Source organism: Zychaea mexicana, assembly GCF_025766255.1.
Source record: "Zychaea mexicana strain RSA 1403 chromosome Unknown BDB00scaffold_104, whole genome shotgun sequence".
Taxonomy (NCBI): Eukaryota; Fungi; Mucoromycota; class Mucoromycetes; order Mucorales; family Lichtheimiaceae; genus Zychaea; species Zychaea mexicana.
In genome coordinates, this window is record NW_026516767.1 from 1 (window position 1) to 19,535 (window position 19,535).

Consider the following 19,535-nt stretch of genomic DNA (forward strand, 5'->3'; position numbering starts at 1 on the left):
ATGATCAACTAGGAAATGCGAAAATACGATGCGTAGCTCAAAGCAATAATAAGGACAACAGGCCAACCAGCGATATGGACTGCTAAAAAATCGATAACACGTCACGACAGAAAGGCAGAACCAAGCAGCGAAGTGCCTGTAGTAGTACTTTTGTGCAAAAAAGAACAGGGGGCTATCATTACTTAGGACGGGAACTTACTAACGTTTGCAGTACCAGCTTATTTATCTTATTCTAAACCCAAAATATCACTTAGGTAGAAACAGATAAAAAGTTCATACACACATTTAAAATAAGAGAATTAGTACGCGGGCTGAAAAATTGAGACCAGCCGGGCTGAAAAAATTCCAGCATTTTAGTAGTATTCAGCCCGCTTTGTTATTGTTAAGGGTTCGAGCACTACGTGGGCTGAACGGTTTTGTACTCTACTCATATCCATTTCTGTGACACATCCCATCATATATAGTAGAATACGTAGCACCTATTTCACGTCTACTCAAAGTGGTTGTCCTATGTCCAGCAACTCTGATTAGATAGTACATCTCTTATTATTCAATAATTCTCAATGGAATGCACAGCCGCAACGCTCAATATATGTTACGCTAGATAAAAAATGTATGTTTAGAGATAAATCTGATGGCTCGTAAAGTACTGGCATCGGGTCACACCACAGTAGGTTCAAATCAACGAATGTGATCATACACCAGCACCTTGGTCTCTCCACCGCTTATGCCCTGTCCCTGAAAAACAAATACAACATCTGAGTCTTTGAAAGATAGTGCATTTCTAGTCCTAACTCTGCTTCTTACGGTAATAAATTATCTTTATTAACCGCGACTTCCTGGACATGGCCGGAAACAACCGTAATGCCTGGAACGTACGCCCTTCAAACGTGTCAAAGCGCGCTCATAATCCAATTCGCCAAATCTTTGATAAACTAAAGGGTTGATCCCAAGCCCAAAAGTCGTTCAAAAGTCTGTCTGTTGGTACGTGTCCAAAATTAAAAAGGATTTTAAAGTACATGTACTTAATGACCCATGATTCATCTTCTTTCAGATACTATTATAGTCACTCCTTCATTACTCTTCTTTCGCATGCCCCTTTTCAATATAAATCTTGATTGACCGCCAAACGCTCATTGCATCTTCTTGACATTTTTTTTTCTCTGATGAACTTTATCACTGTTGATACGATTAAATTGCTCCAGTTTGAAGTGCAGTGGCTAAGTGTAAATTCACTACCATATGTCGAATTTGGTTGATCATCGCGATGCTTCTTTCTTAGAAGATTGCTCTCATTACTATTACATTGGCCAGGTCAGAATTGCTGTTGGCCATCGCGTTGTCACTTCTTTTTTTTAAAAGCTTGCTTTCATTGCTATTACAGTGTCCCAGTTCAGAATTGCTGTGGCTACATGAATTCGTCTTTTGCATGAAATTCAAGTATTTGTATAAGTGACTGTAAGCTATAAGTTTTTTTTTAAATGAGATGTATATCTGTAGCAGATATCAAGGCGGTGTAGTTTGAAGACAAACACCATTTAAGATCCTTCAGCCCGCGTAGTGCTCGAGCCCTTAATATTAACAAAGCGGGCTGAATACTCAGCCCGGCTGGTCTCAATTTTTCAGCCCGCGTACTAATTCTCTAAATTAAATCTTTCAAGTACAATACATACTATCGTGCATCAATTATATGACTTTAGATTATATATGTAAGCGACCTCAGCAGGACGATGCTTTATTATCTTTTCAACAGCTCATGCATATGAAGCAGTCTACATTCACCATAGCTCCAGATACTCGCGCTGTGTTATTTTCTGTTATTGTGGAAAGTATGATATAACTATGCTGCTGTCGACATAGCTATGACAATTATCCAACTGTTGACTCCCACTTTCATTATATCAAAATAAAAAAAGCAATACGATAAATAAAGAGAAGCTCAATAAACATGAAACGACATCTGTTGTATACATTTATGTATGTAGAGTGTATAAAGTACGTGCAAGAAAAAGCAAAAGACAGTAAATATATACTGCTGACAATTTAATATATTTATTCTCACGGTTCGAAACTTTGGGTATGTCACTACAATGTTATCATAAAGGGCTCACACGTAACATCTAGATGCCTTCTCTCTTGCGAGCTTCCTCCAACTTCCGTTTATAGTAAGCAACGGTATCAGGAATCCTCTTGGCAGCAATTTGTGCAAACTCATCGTTCACAAGTTCGGCTAAAATAATTTAAAAAATAGCAATATCAAGACCATTACCATTCGTAGCGTATCGATGCACGATGAGAAGAAAAATTGTTATTGTACTTACGGTATTGAGAAACAGGCTCTTGGGGTCGAATAACACCACCCGGTAATGCCAAAAGGGTTTGAGCTACAAAAAGGTTAAAAACTAAGTACAAGGAACACTATGTTTCTCATCTTGAGCGTATAAAACATGGAAAGAGCACGGATATGGAAACACGTACTGTTGCGCGATTCGTCTTCAATCAAGGTTAATACGGCCTCAACGACAGTTTCGCTCGACACTCTGGGCATCTTTGCAAAGATTTCTGTGAATGGATTGCCTTCGTCATTCTCAGCCAAATCAACAGCAAGATCCGTGTCTAATAGTGGTCAGTATATGTTTAGCCAATATCACCCACTGTGTACTCGGCACATATGTAAGGGGAAACGTATCCACTTACCAACCCAAGTAGGGCATACTGTTATCCGTGATATTTTAAAACAAAAGTAGTGTCAGTAGTGCTGATGCTACAGTATGCTTCAACGTATAGTTTGTACTTACCGGCATTCACGCGAACGTTACACACAGGTTGATAGATCGCGCAAGACCGTGTCCAGCCAATAACACCGTGTTTCGATGCATTGTAGATGCTCATGGTGCTACGTATATTGACAAGGTTAGACATCAATGACCTTCTTTTTTTTATCCATCCAACGTGAAAAAGGTACTTACGGGCCGGCCAGGAACTATGTCCGCACAGAAAACGTTAGATAAGCATTACAAGATTACAAATTAGAGATGCTGATAATGTTATAGGTGTGTGGGAAACGGAATGCATAATAGTTAATAGAGGTTCTACTTACACCAGCAACGCTTGCTGTGTTTACGATGACACCACCACCGCGCTTTGCGAGATGGAGCATAGCTACTTTTGTTCCTTTCACAACGCCAGTAGTGTTGATGTCGAGCATACGATCATCCATAGCATCTTTTTACACGTAGACACGTTCTCAATATTATTACTCACACAAAAGAAAGAGTACCCAATGCGACCGATGCAGGTACAAAAGTAAGGGACTTTTTTAAACTTACCATCCATAGGCAAGAACATGGTGTTGGCATTTGTACCAATGCCTGCATTCAAAAATGCAATCTAAGTAAAAATATGCCACACAGGACAACGAGATTAGGATGTACAATGTTATGCATAAACAGACCTTGACATTGCTAACATTAAACTCACATCCACGCCACCAAATTCACTTTCAGCCAAAGCGAAAAGGGCTCTGTTAGCGCTGTACTGCGTCACGTCAGTATGGATAAAGGCTGCAACCTTCTCACCGGCGCTATCAAATAAGTATAGTGTATAGTTGATTGAAAGTATGGTTATTTTAGTTAACAAGAAGCATATCTCTACCGCGTAGAAAAAGTAGGGTCCTCAAACTCATAGTACCTAGTGTTAAGCTCCTTTACAGTCGCTTCGCCTTCAGCATCAAGTACATCACCAATAACGACTTTGGCTCCTCGTTTAACAAGTTCGGTAGCAACAGCTTTGCCGATGTTTCGGCTAGCACCCGTCAACACTGCAACTTTGCCTTGAAGTGATTTGGTCATGATTAATTGTAGTAAGAGGATTTGTTTTGTTTGAGAAAAGGTAAAGAAAGCGTTTGTTCTTAATTTCTTGGATTGTTTTTTATGCTGAGAAGATACTACAAAATATGCAGCATCCCTTTTTCGTGACCCCGACCTGTGGAACTAGTGTGTGTGAAAGATTCAGGTCTGTGCCATGTTATATAGCTAATCAGCTATTAGTGTGTACAACACTAAATCCGAAAATCGGACCGATGTTAGAATACACACACACACTGTTCGTAGCTGTTATATGCTCGCTCAACATGTATACTATAGAGTAACAACGATATTCTGTGGAAATATTTTACGTAACGAGGGTATTTCAAGACATCGATCGTGAGCATTGATAATTGTGCTCCTAACGCTTCTTGGCAATTATACATATACCACATCGTTGCTGACCATTAAAAAGAAAGTTTTACTGTACTATGGCCAGGGCTACTCTTTTATCATACCGGGGTCAGTTAAAACCTTTGTCCAACTTGTTCCCTGCTGTTGTGTAGCTTATTAAAGCCAATCCTCGGCGTATACAAACTCATAAGAGTGGAACGTGATTAGATAAATGCTATGGCAATTGGACAAAGCATCTAATCCTATAATCTCATGAGATTGGCAAATAACAATGTATATCAGCAATCTGCAAACTATACTGTTGCTGCTGCTGCTTTTCCGATGATGGTTTTTCTAGCTTTGAAAGGCAAGGGCGGGGGCCGGGTCAAATTCAAACAAGGTTTATTGGTTTGTAACATCATTAGCTTCCATCGTTACAGCCTATTTTTTTATCCAGGAGGAATTAAAAATTTACTGTACGGAATACGTGTGAAACGATTCCATTGGGGAACAGCAAGAAGCCCTGAAGAGACAACCGTCCGAACAAGACAGGACGAAGAAAAGAAATGGGTTGAAAGAAAACATTATTTTTGTGTATGTCACCCTATGATTACAAGTATGATAGCAAACCTGGATCTCTTTTAGGTACTTGACAACTTGTCCTTCATTATCCAATGAGCTGTATTATTAGACAGACTGTATAGTAATGTCCGGTAAATTCATCGTGCCAGATGCCTTTTACTTTGTCTACATGTCATTATGCGATATCTGTACATGCAAGGAGCGGAGATAGTCAAAAGAGACAGCCAACAGGCTTTTTAGGAAAGACTGGCTGCATTTCGTTCCTTCGAGTGCATAAACGAATTCTCAGACTTCCTCTGGGATCGACATCCCGCGCAAATTTTGATTCTCTGTCACCGGGGATAAATTATGACAACATATTGCGATTTTACACATGATGATAAAAGTGGCGACGATATACACGTGATGTAAATATGGTACAAGAGGTCGAGAGATATCTGTATTTACTGTACTATAGGATCATTTAGTTTACATTTCATTTCATTAGATATGAAGAGCCATTCATCAGGCAAAAGAGAAAGGCGTTTAAATATCATCATCCATATAGTAGCTATTTAGATGCCCTCACGCTCAAGAGCGTCGGCCAGCTTCTTCTTGTAAAAGACAATAGCCTCCTGAGCATACTTTGGAACCATCGCCTGGTACTTGGCATCAGCGATTTCGGCTATTAGACACAGAAAATATTACAATCAATATCCATAAAATTTGCATTTTTTGATGTGTCGTCGATTACACCCGGATTTTGATAAAAGAAAACTTACGATAAGTAGCAATGGGTTCCTGAGGTCGAATGACATCGCCAGGAAGTGCCAACAAAGTTTGAGCTACATTTTGAATAGGTTCAGATAGTGAGTTCCCTTAACCTCTTGCCTCTCACACAATATTCAAGTTTTCCAGGGGATGCTGCTGTACTTACCGTTACGGGACTTGTCTTCAACCAGGGTCAATACTGCCTCGACGACAGTTTCAACCTTGGTACGAGAAGAGTCAGCAACAAACTTGGCAAAAGGATCCTGATCCCCACCATTGCCCAAATCGCCAGCGAGCTCGGTTTCTAAATCATCATAAGAATAATGAAAAATATGCATCATGAGAAATCGGACATGTTATACTAGCCTTTGTTAACATTGGCTTGCACAACAAGAAAGGGAAAAGAGCGATAGACTTACCAACCCAGTAAGGGCAGACAGCGTTCATACGGACACCACAGACATGCTCAAAGATGGCATTCGATCGGGTCCAGCCGATAACACCGTGCTTTGAGGCAGCGTAAATACCAACAGCACTGTAAAGTATAGCATAAATTAAAGTTCAGTATAGCTTATCCCACGCATATATTTTGTACCACACGAACAACTCTAAGGCAAAGCGTCGGAAAAACTTACGGAGAGCAGAGGAACTAAATGATGTTATTTTGCATGATCAAAAGGAATTAGTTTTTTCCATCCATCACTTGTAGTATCATTGGGTCCCGTTCGAATCTCAAACTTACACCTGCAACACTGGCAGTGTTGACAATGACACCTCCACCACGCTTGGCCATATAGAGCATGGCAACCTTTGAGCCCTTGACGACAGCAGTTGTGTTGATGTCACACATGCGATTGTCGACCTTGTCTTTACACGAAAAATTAGATTTCCCAAACAAATGTACACATATATATATATATATATATATATTTCTTACCATCGAGGGGCAAAAACATGGCGTTGGCGTTTGTGCCAATGCCGGCGTTAAGGAAAGCAATCTAAATTTTCAATTTGCATTATTGTTGGTGTAAATAGCCATTTTTTTCTATTATGGACAACCCCCATTTTTTTGTTAAAGAACTTACATCCACACCACCAAATTCCTCTTGTGCCAAAGCGAAAAGTGCCTTGTTGTCGCTATACTTTGTGACATCGGTGTGAATGTACGCAGCCACCTTGCTTCCAGCACTAGGTAATAATAATCACAAATGTGGGAAAAGGTGAGAAAATAAAAAATCTCATGCGCGTGTACATCACCAACGCGTTTTTTTTGGGAGTTACTACTACTACGGTACCTGACGTTAAATTCGTTAATAGTTGCTTCACCTTCGGCATCCAAGAGATCACCAATGACGACTTTGGCACCACGGCTGATCATTTCAGCAGCAACACGTTTGCCGATATTGCGTGCACCACCAGTAATCACAGCTACCTTGCCTTCAAGAGAAAGTGTCTGAGTCATGTTTTGAGATAGAGAGGTTTGTGTTTTAAAAGAAGAAAAGAAGAAGATGGATGGAACAATTCTTTCTAATGCGACCCAATGTTTTGCCCGACGGCGCGCTTTTATACTTTCCACCTGGAGATGCATTGGGCGGAGACTGACAGAAAACGCGAATAAACCATTATATAATTCGCCAAGGTTCATGTTGCATGTTTTTGAGAAAAAGCTTATACAACGTGTGAACTCAAGTCCCTAGCAGCATACATTTATCGGCCGCACTTTTACACCGAATGAGATGCAGTGCACTGAGTTATTGCATCCGAAAAGAAGGATGCTTCTCGCTATTTGTGAAAAGTGCATACTTATGCTAGGCCTTGGAAATAACAAATTTTGTGTTTTGTAACAGCCAACGAGCCGAGCAAAAGAGAAAACTGGCATACAGCTTGAAAATGGATAGCCAAAAGTTCCCATACGTGTTACACAGAGTCGAAAATGATGATTAAGCATGAGGGAAGAGGAAGAACATGTCCATTTATTCTGCTACTATTGCTGTTACTTGTATCGTTCCAACGCTTCTTTTAATTCCTGTTTGTATCGATCCACCATGGTGTACTGATACTTATCCAAGGCGCGGTTGGTTGCATCATTGACCGAGGATTCTATGTATTGATATGTCGTCGTTTCAATATATATATATGATTTAAAAAGATCCACATTGTATGCGTGAGAACCTCTTTACGACTATACGCACGCACAGCCCATCCTATACATAAGTTGATGATGATTAGCTTACCAAAGACAGGTGGTCTAGGACATTCCTCAAGACCTTTGGGAAGGACAAGTAATGTACTTCCTAAATGAACGTAGTAGTTTAGAGCATTTTGCATATTACTTTTTGTGATATTAAGAAAATGCTTATTCTGGGAGACATATTTACCCGATTTAGAGTCATCCTGGATCAATCTTAGGAAACCCTCTACGACAGTCTCCATCTTTGCACGCGGTAATGCATCGGCCACCTCCCAATAAGGTTCCACCCCGCGTTTTCCAAAGTCTGTCAACAGATCGGTGTCTTTTTTTTTTTTTGGTACCGTACACAGACAAAAATAAGGAGACGAATTGTATTATAATTTGTAACAACAACAACAGCAAGAAGCATCCAGAACCCGTTGGGTTTTGCCAACATGGGAAGATGTTATACAGCTCAACAGTCTTTTCTCCTCACATCTTTGACTTACCAACCCATGCAGGGCAAACTGTTTTTTTTGTGGTGGATCGAAAGGAGAGATCGTGATGTGATTGCTTTGGTTGGTACGAAATCTGGATATATCTACTCCTTCTACCAAAAAAAAAAAAAAGATATATCCTCCTCACCTGCATTTACTCGCACTCCACAAACTTGGGGCATCCAGTCCAAAGTTCGTACCCATCCTGCAACAGCATGTTTGGCTGCGTTGTACGTTCCCATTGCTCTATATATGTATCAATTCGTTTTATCCAATAAGAACGCGGGACAAGACGAGGAAACCCCCTCCCCCTACTTACGGTGGTGTCTGGAAACTACATGTCGATGCTGTGGCCACAATGCATCCTCCTTTTCCATGCTTTGCCATATGAAGAACGGCGACTTTAGTTCTTGATGGAAAACCATGAGTATCAAAGATCTGCACGTCCAAAGATGTGTTCCGAGATAAAGGCCCCTAGAGTATCGTACAGCCAGCTTACCCTATAAGTTTCACAGTTAGACATATTATATACGCTGTACACATGAGCTTTTGAAAAAATGACAGTCGAAAAAAAAAACACTCTGTCTGATGTATATACCTTTAACTACGCCAAACACATCGACTTGGAAGAGGTGATCGTCTCTTTTGTCTACAAGAAAACATAACTCTCTACCATCAATATCCATGATGCGAATATCAAAGTGCATTATATATGGATGGGGCTCGCGTGGGCTTGAGACATAGCGTTGTTGTGCATGTTACATACCATCAAGCGGTCCGAAAATGACATTGCAATCTTTGCCAACACCAGCGTTTAAAATGGCGATCTTTTTCAAAACATGTATTACACTAGATGCATCAATAACAAAAGACGATAGAGTTGATAATAAAAGGGTTTGATTCAAACTACTAACTTACATCCACAGCGCCAAACGCATCTTCAGCTGCCTGGAACAAGTCAATATTATCCTGATAGACAGCCACATTAGCGTGTTTGTATACGGCGACGCGTTCGCCTGCACTGCTTTTGCAAAGAAAAGAAAATGAATATATAAATTATATCAGCATTGCACTCATCTCTCTTATTTTTCGGTTCTCGATCTTTTATTTCATTTGATAGAAAAAGGGATGGACCTTTCGTTCAGCTCTCTAACAGTAGCTTCACCTTCCGTGTCAAGCACGTCGCCTATAACGACTTTGACGCCTCTTTTCACAAACTCAGTAGCCGTAGCTTTGCCTATGCCTCGCGATCCACCAGTGACAACAGCGACTTTACCATTGAGCTGCATTGTTTGAATGAGTAATGGGGTAAATAAAAGCGATGAATTAGAAAGGAGAAAAAAGGGTGGTGGTATGTGCACGTAAAAAAAAAGTCCTGTGTTTCAAAAAAAGCACTTGCATGAATTGAGTGAGGAGTTTCTTGGCATGGGTTCTAACTAGCATGTTTTTGTTGCCAAGGTTTCTGGGACCATGACAACGAATATTGTCATGTCATTTGGTACTGTTACTGCTGCTACAGCATTGTACACTAAGGAAAAGGAAGGAGTCTTCCACAGTTTTGAGATGGGTCACTGTTGATACATAGCACCGGATCAGAGAAAGGAAGATTGATAGGTTTCCATTGTAACACAACAGCAGCAAAAGCTTGTTGCCGACTTGAACTACAGTATGTAGGAAGGAAAAAAAGCAAAAAAAGCCCGCCTCCAACCCCACCGCTTGGCTCTTTTTTTTTGCCAACCCTTTAACGAACTTCATTATATAATTCATTGCCGGTAGTGCGTTCCTTTTTCCGTACCAACACAATCTTACTTTATTCCTCCCCCCTCACCCCCCAATGGCCAGTACCATATCCAATCTTCAACGTTTCTTTGGCAAAAAAACACCTGACGAGCTGGTAAAATGGCACACTGAGATTAGAACTGTCTAAAGAGAGAGCGCTCCCCCACATTACGACAAGCACACACAAAAAACATAAAAACCGACTTGGACTATTCTTTCTTGTTTAAAAAAAAAAGGTCAAAAAATGGCGCCAAGAGATTAGAACACAACAACGATTAATACAACGACAAATCCAAGCGATTGATTCCGAAGAAGCCAAAGTGAAAAAGTCGATTAAACAAGTGGCGAAAAAGGGAGATAACAAGATATGCAAAATACTTGCCAAGGAACTCATACGGTCACAACGCCATAAAAATCGACTGTATACCAGCAAGGCGCAATTGAATTCGATTGTTATGCAGTTGGAGCATCAGTTGGGTAAAAAAAATACACACACACAAATTATTTTTATTTCGGGAAAACGTTGGGAGTTTTTAAGTTATTATCGATTTTTTGTAGCAACGATCAAAGTTGCAGGAACGCTTCAGAGAAGTGGTGAGGTGATGAAATTGGTGAATCAACTCGTACGGTTGCCAGAACTGTCACAGACGATGCAACACATGTCCATGGAAATGACAAAGGTAAAGGAAGAAATCATAGGGATATTGAACAAGCTCGCTTATACTATCATATTGTAGGCAGGGTTGATGGACGAAATGATTGAAGATACCATGGAGATGATGGATGATGAGGATCTTGAAGAAGCAGCTGACGAAGAAGTCAACAATGTTCTATACCAAATCACAGACGGTAAGTTTTTTGAGTATGAATAGAGTGAGAGAGAGAAGGTTCCCTTTTGTCCATCCATATGTATGATTCATGGTTTCTGTGTTTTTTGTTGATGATATCATAGGCATGTTGGGCGAAGCAGGAGCTGTTGGACCTGCACTGGATAAGAAGCCAGAGGTGCAAATAGAAGAGGACGAAGAGGAAGAGGGGCCCGAGCTCGATATGATGCAAAAACGCTTACAGGTATTTTTAAAAGAAGAGAACGGAGGAACCAGAGAGCTTATGTTTGCTGTTATCGATAAGTTGATGGATGGATTAAATAATAACGAGATAAATTTATATATTCCAGGCATTGAAAGGGTAGAGCCCCCATATCCGATTATTTCCATCCCCACTGTATCTCAAATACACACACACACACACACACACACTCCCCTCGATATTAAACTATAAAAGCAACAAACAAAAAGGGAATCGATTAAAGACAATCGGTCTATCCACCGATAGATTGGGATGGCGCGATGTTATTACTACTTCTACTTGACAAAAAAACCAGGGAAGAAATCAAAAAAGGAGCGAGGAATTAAGAAGTGAAAAGGGAGATTATTTGATATGATACACTTGGACATATAAATGTGTATAAAGTAAGGGGTGAGGGAGGGGGGCTTATACACTTATTACCAAAGAGGAGACGTTGTTGAGTAAGAAATACTCGTCTGGACGTGATGCTGATTTTATATATACATCTCCGTTGATACATAGAGCATACTACAGTCTACTTGCTACAACGGCAAGGAGTTGGAAGGGAAAAGAAGTTGTTCTTTACAAGCGAGGATGAACAAATAGATAGACAGGATGTATACAAGTGCATTAAAGATCACAACAACAACAACAACAACAAACAATAACCAGATTACCTTTGTTTGTGGTATGTCTCTGACTGTTTTTGCTGTCGATAAAGTTATGATTGCATGTGTATTCTGTTGGAGTATTGGTTAATAGCAACAGTCTCGTTTCAATCCATGTGGATTTCGAAATATGCTACCTACGTCTTGCTCCACAGAGAGAGAGAATAGGGAGTTTCGGAGGAGAAGGACACGTCAGGAAGTAATAAGCACAAAGGGAGAGAGAGAGAGAGAAAAGAGCCCATGTGTGATTTTTGGTACATGGCACTCTGCTAAGTAAAAGATAGCTTGTAATAGTATAGCAGTAGCGTGTCTTTTAGTCTAATACCGACCCATCTCTCGCTACTTGCTAGTCTAGTCTGGCAATATAGCGCTGGTCGGGTCAGGAGTGTGTGAGTGCACAGTATGACGCGAAACCAAAGACAAAACAGACAAGTGATTCTATTTTTGTGTACTCTCTCTCTCTCTCCCTCTTTTATTTTTCTTCTTTTTTTTTCCTTTTTCTTTCTTTTACTCTTCTTCTTACACTTGCGAACTTGGAGGTCATGATGCAATCAGCGCCAGCAACTGATCTGTCGCACCAGAATCAAGACCACACACTGCCTCCGCTTCCGCTCAAGCAGGCGCCAGTAGGCATGGTAGACAACGACGACGACGACTACCACCACCACCACCAGCAAAAGCAGCGAAACAACCTACCACCACCACCACCCAAGCATTTAGATCCTTTGCCTTACAAAGTCATGAGCAATCAACAACCGCAGCAACCTGCTCATTCCATCTATTCATCCACCGGAAGCACTGGTTCATACAACTCGTTGCCTATCCCAGGAGAAGTAGGAGGTCTTTACCCACAACAGCAACAGCAACAGCAACAGCAGCAACAGAAACGACAACAGCAACAACAACCAGGACAGCCAAGATCACCCACACCCACAGGAGGTAGTACACGAGCAAGTTCGGTCGTGGACGCTGGATCGGTCAATGATCAACTCTTGGACCATTCGCACCTGAAACCGGGCAGCAAAGCCTCGCTCTTGTCCTACCAGCAAACGATCAACATGTATCGAGAGAATGCGAAAAAGACAAACAGCCCGGATATCCAATGTGACTTTGCAATCTTTATGGTGGAGGCTGCCAAGCCTTTGACCGACGACGACACAGCACGGTGGGAGTACTTGCAAGAGGCGGAAAAGCTGTTGAAGCAGTTGGCCTCGCGTGGCCATGCAGAGTCGCAGTATTACCTGGGCAATCTGTATGCTTCCGGCTTGCTCAGTCGCAAGGGCAAGAATGAGTTTGACAAGGCCTTTCCGTTGTTTGTGCAGGCAACAAAGCATCACCATGCCGATGCAGCGTACAGGTTTGTTTTCAATATTCAGTGAGACGCCCTTGTTACTAAAAATATAAATCTAATCAATCAACTTTTCATTGCAGAGCCGCAAAGTGCTATGAGGATGGTCTTGGTACTCGTCGAGACAGTGCCAAAGCGGTCCAGTTTTACAGGTATGTAGTAGAATAAAATTAATCGACACCCCTTCCCTCTGTCCCCCCCCCCAAACAATACAAAACACGATCTCTTTCTCTTCCCCTCTCCCCCCCCTGGATGGGACTTAAAGCCTTTTAGTCTGAGTCAGAAGCGCAAGTGTACAAGAAAAAAGGGACTCGTATCTCAAAATGTGCGGTTTGTTTACTCTACAGAAAAGCAGCAACACTGAGCCATCCAGGCGCCATGTACCGACTCGGTGTAGCCGAGGTCAACGGTGAACTAGGGATTTCCAAAAACGCACGGGATGGCGTGAAATGGCTGAAACGAGCCGCCGAAGCAGCCACGTCCGAGTATCCGCATGCGATCCATGAGCTAGCACTGTTGCATGAAAAGGGAATTGATAACGTTGTGTTTGTGGATTTGGAGTACGCAGTGTCGCTTTATGCACAAGCAGCGGAGCTTGGCTATGCGCCATCGGCATTTCGTTTGGGCGAGTGTTACGAGTATGGCAAGCTGAATTGCGTACAGGACCCGGCATTGTCGATTCATTATTACACGATTGCTGCACAACAAGGCCATCGCGAGGCTTGCTTTGCCCTCACGGCTTGGTACTTGGTCGGCTCGCCCGGTATCCTGCCACAGTCGGACCAAGAGGCTTATGTCTGGGCGCGTCGCGCGGCTGAAAAGGAGCTGCCCAAGGCAGAGTATGCGGTCGGCTATTTCACTGAAGTTGGCATTGGTGCTGCCAAGAACCAGGACGAGGCGATGCAGTGGTACAAAAAGTCAGCAGAGCATGGTGATAAACGGGCTATCCAGCGGTTACAAGGCAATTCAAGTAGTCAGAAAACGGGCACCAAAAAGAACAAGAACGGCAACAACCAAGATGACTGCACTATCATGTAAAAAAAAAACCACTCAATACGCATATCAATATCATCATCAACCACCACCCCACCAGCACAACTACTTTGCGCGTCTTTTCTTTTTTATTTGCATACAAACACACATTACACATATTGCTCTACTCCTCCCCTAACCCTTTCTTTGGCACACACACACACACACACACACGCACATCTGAACAGCTGCCTGCCGTTCTTTAATGCATCTAAAACATAGTCCCATTATTATACATACCTTCTTCTTCTTCCTCGTACCAAACACCCTTTTCTCTGCTCTGTTCATGATTCTTTCTCTGCTCACTGCTTTGTCAAGACCGAGAGATTATTACTTCTACTTATATCAATAAAGTTAAAGAATATACTACATTACATCAAGTAAGCTTGTACTCTAGCTAGAACGGGAAAACTACTCAAACGTTTACGCATTATATACATCAGCAGCGTCACGACATGGTCCTATCTCTATTTGGTATAGTGTAATTCATAGAGTCGCCTAAAAATATATATATAGTTTTCTTCGGCAGCTTCTGGACGATATAGTAATAACTTGACTCTTTATAAACGTTGTGTCCGCTTTTCAAACAATGTGTCGTAACTATCTATTGCAATCTTTTTTTGAGCAGACCTGATATATGCAATGCTGATCGCTTTCATTGCTTTTGGTGTAACATCTTTTATCATACATAAGGTTCTGTGTTGGAATTGTGTTGGCAAAAGATCGCAGAGATAACTTTATCACGCTTGCACCATAAATTAGCTGACAACGATCGATTATTATTTTTGCTCTAATACAAAAAATTTAGGGGAGGTTCGATTGCCTCAAATAACAAGCGATACACGAGGAAGACCGCTTAAATCGATGAACACACAATTAAAACTTTGCGTATCGACAGAAAAATTGTCACTATCATACTGGGCTGTATATTTACACATATAGCAGGCACATATGTACTGTCCACATTATCATAAGCAATGTTATATTAGTCATGCAATCAATAATGTGCTTTTGATGAGGTGGACATTGCTTTTCTGTTAATGTACCAACCATATACTACATAGTCAGTTACTACACTTCTTTCTACTAGCAACAAACTATGCTTTATGTTTGGGATGCTCATTGTACTTAATAAGGCCTATTGTTCACTCTCGAGCGTCAATGTACATGCGATATGTATAGTAGAATGTACACAGACAGCAAAAGCCAAGGATAAACATCATTGACTACTCTTGCTATTCACAGTTCTTATAAGTTGTTCATCCAAGTATATAAAGGTGGTGAACATCCGCAGTTTTCTCCTCAAACCTTGACTTTTTGGCCAGTATACGTCTAGTATTCCTCATTTGTAGATACTCTTCCCACGTATTTGTACCGCAAGGAATCAAGGTCAACACATCTTTTCAAAAAAGAAGATAAAATATGAATTTAAACTCCAAGATGGTGACATTATGAAAAATAATCACACGTAAATGTATACATGTCTTATTGAGGAGAGGTTAGCAGCAGAACAAAGAATGCGCTGGTAAATTTAAAGAGATTTGATACTGACAACTTGCAAAAGAAGCGTCTTATTCCCATTTTCGAGCCGATAATCAGTAAGATCACTGCCTGTTGCATTTTTTATTCGCATCAATAGGAACACAACGTTATCGGCCCTTGAAGTTGTCTAAGTCGATAACGCACCAGTGAGATTGTTGGTTGTTGCTCTTGCCGTGGGAATAGAACAGAAACCACACACCCCCGCCACCATTTGCTTAGGGAATACTTGAGTGACGAGAGAGAGAGAGAGCGAGACAATCTGAAAATATTAGAATTAATATAACAAACGTTTGAGCCAGGGAGGGATGGTATATGTAGCTAGCACCATTTATATAAGCAACCACGGTGTCGTTGCTACTAGCTACGTAAAGCTCACGTCGACTGACGAGATTGACATGGGCAACTTTTTTTCTATCGTTCTTTTATTTCCATGTAAATTATTGTTGGCAAAAGATCCTAATAGTAGTGTCTCAGATGTGGATGTGGATCAAACATGCCATATTCATACTTCATTTAAAAAAATCACTTTGTGTGTCTCCCTCTGTGTGTGTACATAGCGGGGAGACATTTGGTTCTAAAAGATACGGGATTCGTTCTTTGTCTTATCAGTAATCGGAACAGCAAAAAATAAATTGGAAGCCTTTCCTGAAAGATATAGTCTCTCTCTCCCCCCATCACTAGTTCAGTAGTCGGTAATCAGAAATCGTATGCGTACGAATCTTATCTTTTCTGCATTCGTTACAGCAATAAGTCTAATTGCTAGCTGACCGTGATTTGGATTTCTATACCAGGGATTGTGGGAAAAATCGATCAAAGTCAATCGGTTTAGATCTGGGACAAGTAATGTGGGGTGGATGGTAGGCAAAACGTTCAATGCTTTCTTCATGGTTTCTTTCTTTTTTTGATCAAGGACCTTAAAAAACGCTTCGTGGAGATGATGGAAATGTTCTCTTTTTTCACTCCGACGATTTGCTGTAAAGCAAAAGATCAAAAGACGATGACGTTTAGTACCACCAGATAAACCTTTCCTGGTTATACCTTGGCAACATTTCACTTTCTGTCAGACCTAGCATATAGCCCATTATCTTATAATTGGTAAGAGCAAGAGAAAAGCGTCGTCCGTGCTCCAACGGTGCTGATACATGACATAAATCTTATCGTCACATAAAACAAAGAGTTTAAAATCCCGGTAATATATGGGGAAACTAGGGTCACATGCTCTAAGAAAAAATTAGGGTGCATGTGCGGACTAACGACGACTCAAAGGAAAAAAAGGAAATGAGGGACCAATCAACATAACGACACACCCAGTGTCCTCCACAGAAACATCGGAAATAGCTTGCCGGTTACCCTTCTGGCTGTCTGAAACCCAAAAACGCACCACTGTCATTGGCTTATTTGTGTCAGTGCCAATCCGGACTCCGGGGTTATACGAAGTGATTGATATATGCTCTTTGTTGTCCTGGTTTTCCATATGTACGCGTGTGTTTCATATAGCAGGAGATGACATCCACTCTAGTCAGGCCCCGCTGTTTCTTTTTTACGTCGGAGCGCAACAACATCTCTTCTATAGCTTTTGGGATGGGCTGTTCCAGTGAGGTGGAACAACGTCAACTGGGGTTCAGCGGAGGAAGGGGAGAGGGTATATATATATATAAAAGACGCTTTTTCTCCCCTTCATCCTTTTCCTTCATCACTCTTTATACTTTGAAACAAAAATGGAAAAAAAAGTCGAATATTCGTCGTCGGATAGAAACTCCACGTTATCCATAGGTACTACACCATCATCATCTTCCTCCATACTTCATTAGCAGCATTACAAAATAAAACAGCCCTATATAGAAACTCTCCCACGCACAAACACAACCCTTATAATCATAAAAGTACCTTATACTAATCATTCTTCCCATCTTGCCCGGCCCTAATCTAGATACCGAGAAAGGTAGATTCGGTAACGCTTTTGATTGTGATCGATCCAATGCTGGTAGCTCTGTGCACGCTTACTGGAATATCGTATGCTGTGTCTGTGGTACTGGTATGCTGGGTCTGTCCCAGGCCCTGAGCAAAGGAGGCTGGGGCGCAGTAGCCTTGCTGCTAGTTGCGTGGTGGATGGCCATCGTAAGTGTTCTTTTTTTTTTGTTCCTTAAGATCTTATATAAAGCAGAAGCATTTCGTTTCTAATCCAATGATGATATATATATGAAATAGTACTGCTCCATCGTTTTGATCAAAAGTCTATACCACCCTCGTAAACAACAAACTCGTCTCCCCACCCTCACTGCCGTGGCTCAAGATGCCTTTGGTAAAATCGGTGCCTGCGTGTGCTTCTTCTTCCAAACCTGGATCGTGCTCGGTACGCCTGTCTTGTATTTGGTACTCTGCGGCTCCAACATGAACGAATGTAAGCATCTCATTACCTTGTACGATTTACACACGCTATCCACTGCCATTCTATTTCAATTTTGCTAACAAACAATCTGTGTCTATAGTATGTAGAGGAACCGTCGCAGAAATCGGTCAAATTCCATGGACCATCGTCTTTTCTGCATTTGTTGCAATCCCATATATCTTTTTCAAGAGCATGAAAGACATGGGATGGACCAGTCTAGTCGGCTCCGTTGCGATCTTGGTCACATCTGTTATTTGTGTCGTTGTGGCTGCTATCGACCGTCCCAATGTAACTGGCGTTACGCACCACAACATTATTTGGGAAGGTTACCCTGCCGCCTTGTCCACGATTGCATTCAGCTTAGGTGGTAATGTCGTCTATCCTAGCGTTGAAGCATCCATGAAGAAACCTCAACACTGGAATCGCGTTGTTGCTGGCGGTGTCTCCACGTGTGCCATGCTTTATATTTTCATTGCTATTCCTGGTTACTATGTCTATGGAGACTCTGTCCAAAACCCAATCTACTATAGCATCCCCGGTGGTGTTCCTCGCATTATCGCTATCGTCTTGATGACCGTCAACGTCACAGTCTCTGCACCTATCTTTTTAATGTCGTTTACCTTGGAATGTGAAAGCATGTTGAACATTACCGTCGAACGATGGGGCCGTGTTCGTGAGTTCATCTTCCGTGCTGCTTTCCGTGCCTTGACCATCGTCTTTTGCTGCGTCATTGGCTGCGTCGTCCCCTATTTTGACTTGTTGATGGCTCTCTTTGGCGCTTTCGGCTACTGTACCACTATTTTCATCATTCCAATCGTCTGTTACTGGAGACTCACAGGTTTCAAATCCAAGCCCATCTATGAACTTGCATGGAACTTTTTGATCTTGTTGTTCGGCGTCGTCGGTCTTGTCTTTGGCAGCTGGTTTGCCATTGAAGACCTTATCGCCGCTTTCAAGAATGATGCTTAAATCTTTCCTTACTTTTCGTCCTGCCTTTTCTACTACTTTGTTTTCCATACACTTCCCCACCCCACCCCACCCCCGCCCCAATCGTCATCAAAATCACCCAAAACCACTCTTCTTTTCTTAAAAGGAACACGATTGTAAATACCATGTACATTGTATCTAATCATAATTATTTCTGCTATATTTTCCCTTGTACGATAAAAGAACAATAAACCAAACAAAAATATACAACAGATAACAACAACTTCAATGATGCCTTAAAAGACATGCTCTGGATGTTTTACTTCACTACTAGTACCCACCGAGTAAAACGGACGGAATCGATTGGATGGGAAAACTCGTACATGGCACTGTAAAACCTGCCGTCGATTCGGTAACCCTGGTCATAGGCTTGCCACATATACTAATGTCGAGGGCCAAAAGCACAAAACAAATTAATACAATAGTCGCCCGCTATAATAGTGATATAAGCAATGAGACGTAATTCCCATCGCTATTCTGAATTGTAGTTCCCTTAATGGGGTCTGGCAAATAGATTACTTATG

The 19,535-nt window shown here is 41.5% G+C and overlaps 7 protein-coding genes across 7 annotated transcripts; 3 read left to right on the plus strand and 4 right to left on the minus strand.

Annotated features, from left to right (window-relative positions):
* Positions 1–2,001: 2,001 nt before the first annotated feature.
* BDB00DRAFT_932549 (uncharacterized protein) lies at positions 2,002–3,987 on the minus strand. The gene is made up of 10 exons (XM_053129086.1): positions 3,691–3,987; positions 3,481–3,583; positions 3,330–3,390; positions 3,101–3,225; positions 2,970–2,983; positions 2,799–2,896; positions 2,698–2,715; positions 2,479–2,616; positions 2,322–2,384; positions 2,002–2,230 (listed from the first exon to the last, which is right to left on the minus strand). The coding sequence occupies exons 1-10, from the start codon at positions 3,849–3,851 to the stop codon at positions 2,121–2,123; spliced, it is 891 nt and encodes a 296-aa protein (XP_052974882.1). The 5' UTR covers positions 3,852–3,987; the 3' UTR covers positions 2,002–2,120.
* A 1,348-nt stretch (positions 3,988–5,335) lies between these two features.
* BDB00DRAFT_877197 (uncharacterized protein) lies at positions 5,336–6,993 on the minus strand (the record flags this gene model as incomplete). The annotated part of the gene is made up of 9 exons (XM_053127581.1): positions 5,336–5,445; positions 5,543–5,605; positions 5,698–5,835; positions 5,951–6,066; positions 6,167–6,180; positions 6,274–6,398; positions 6,469–6,529; positions 6,617–6,719; positions 6,827–6,993. 9 exons carry the CDS (start codon positions 6,991–6,993, stop codon positions 5,336–5,338), a joined length of 897 nt encoding a protein of 298 aa, XP_052974883.1.
* A 531-nt stretch (positions 6,994–7,524) lies between these two features.
* Positions 7,525–9,487, minus strand: BDB00DRAFT_877198 (uncharacterized protein; the record flags this gene model as incomplete). The annotated part of the gene is made up of 10 exons (XM_053127582.1): positions 7,525–7,631; positions 7,766–7,825; positions 7,910–8,044; positions 8,211–8,228; positions 8,347–8,444; positions 8,518–8,672; positions 8,807–8,847; positions 8,965–9,025; positions 9,117–9,222; positions 9,333–9,487. The coding sequence occupies 10 exons, from the start codon at positions 9,485–9,487 to the stop codon at positions 7,525–7,527; spliced, it is 936 nt and encodes a 311-aa protein (XP_052974884.1).
* Positions 9,488–9,647: 160 nt separating this feature from the next.
* Positions 9,648–10,257, minus strand: BDB00DRAFT_33176 (uncharacterized protein). Its single transcript, XM_053116972.1, has 2 exons — positions 10,207–10,257; positions 9,648–10,089 (listed from the first exon to the last, which is right to left on the minus strand). Exon 2 carries the CDS (start codon positions 9,963–9,965, stop codon positions 9,690–9,692), a length of 276 nt encoding a protein of 91 aa, XP_052974885.1. The 5' UTR covers positions 9,966–10,089; positions 10,207–10,257; the 3' UTR covers positions 9,648–9,689.
* Positions 9,887–11,715, plus strand: BDB00DRAFT_847158 (uncharacterized protein). Its single transcript, XM_053125207.1, has 5 exons — positions 9,887–10,092; positions 10,214–10,657; positions 10,715–10,826; positions 10,930–11,449; positions 11,568–11,715. The coding sequence occupies exons 1-4, from the start codon at positions 10,033–10,035 to the stop codon at positions 11,256–11,258; spliced, it is 945 nt and encodes a 314-aa protein (XP_052974886.1). The 5' UTR covers positions 9,887–10,032; the 3' UTR covers positions 11,259–11,449; positions 11,568–11,715.
* A 458-nt stretch (positions 11,716–12,173) lies between these two features.
* Positions 12,174–14,271, plus strand: BDB00DRAFT_847161 (uncharacterized protein). The gene is made up of 3 exons (XM_053125208.1): positions 12,174–13,070; positions 13,145–13,213; positions 13,409–14,271. The coding sequence occupies exons 1-3, from the start codon at positions 12,256–12,258 to the stop codon at positions 14,097–14,099; spliced, it is 1,575 nt and encodes a 524-aa protein (XP_052974887.1). The 5' UTR covers positions 12,174–12,255; the 3' UTR covers positions 14,100–14,271.
* A 3,082-nt stretch (positions 14,272–17,353) lies between these two features.
* Positions 17,354–19,128, plus strand: BDB00DRAFT_932553 (transmembrane amino acid transporter protein-domain-containing protein; the record flags this gene model as incomplete). The annotated part of the gene is made up of 4 exons (XM_053129087.1): positions 17,354–17,408; positions 17,566–17,753; positions 17,844–18,036; positions 18,125–19,128. 4 exons carry the CDS (start codon positions 17,354–17,356, stop codon positions 18,991–18,993), a joined length of 1,305 nt encoding a protein of 434 aa, XP_052974888.1. The 3' UTR covers positions 18,994–19,128.
* Between the last annotated feature and the right edge of the window lie 407 nt (positions 19,129–19,535).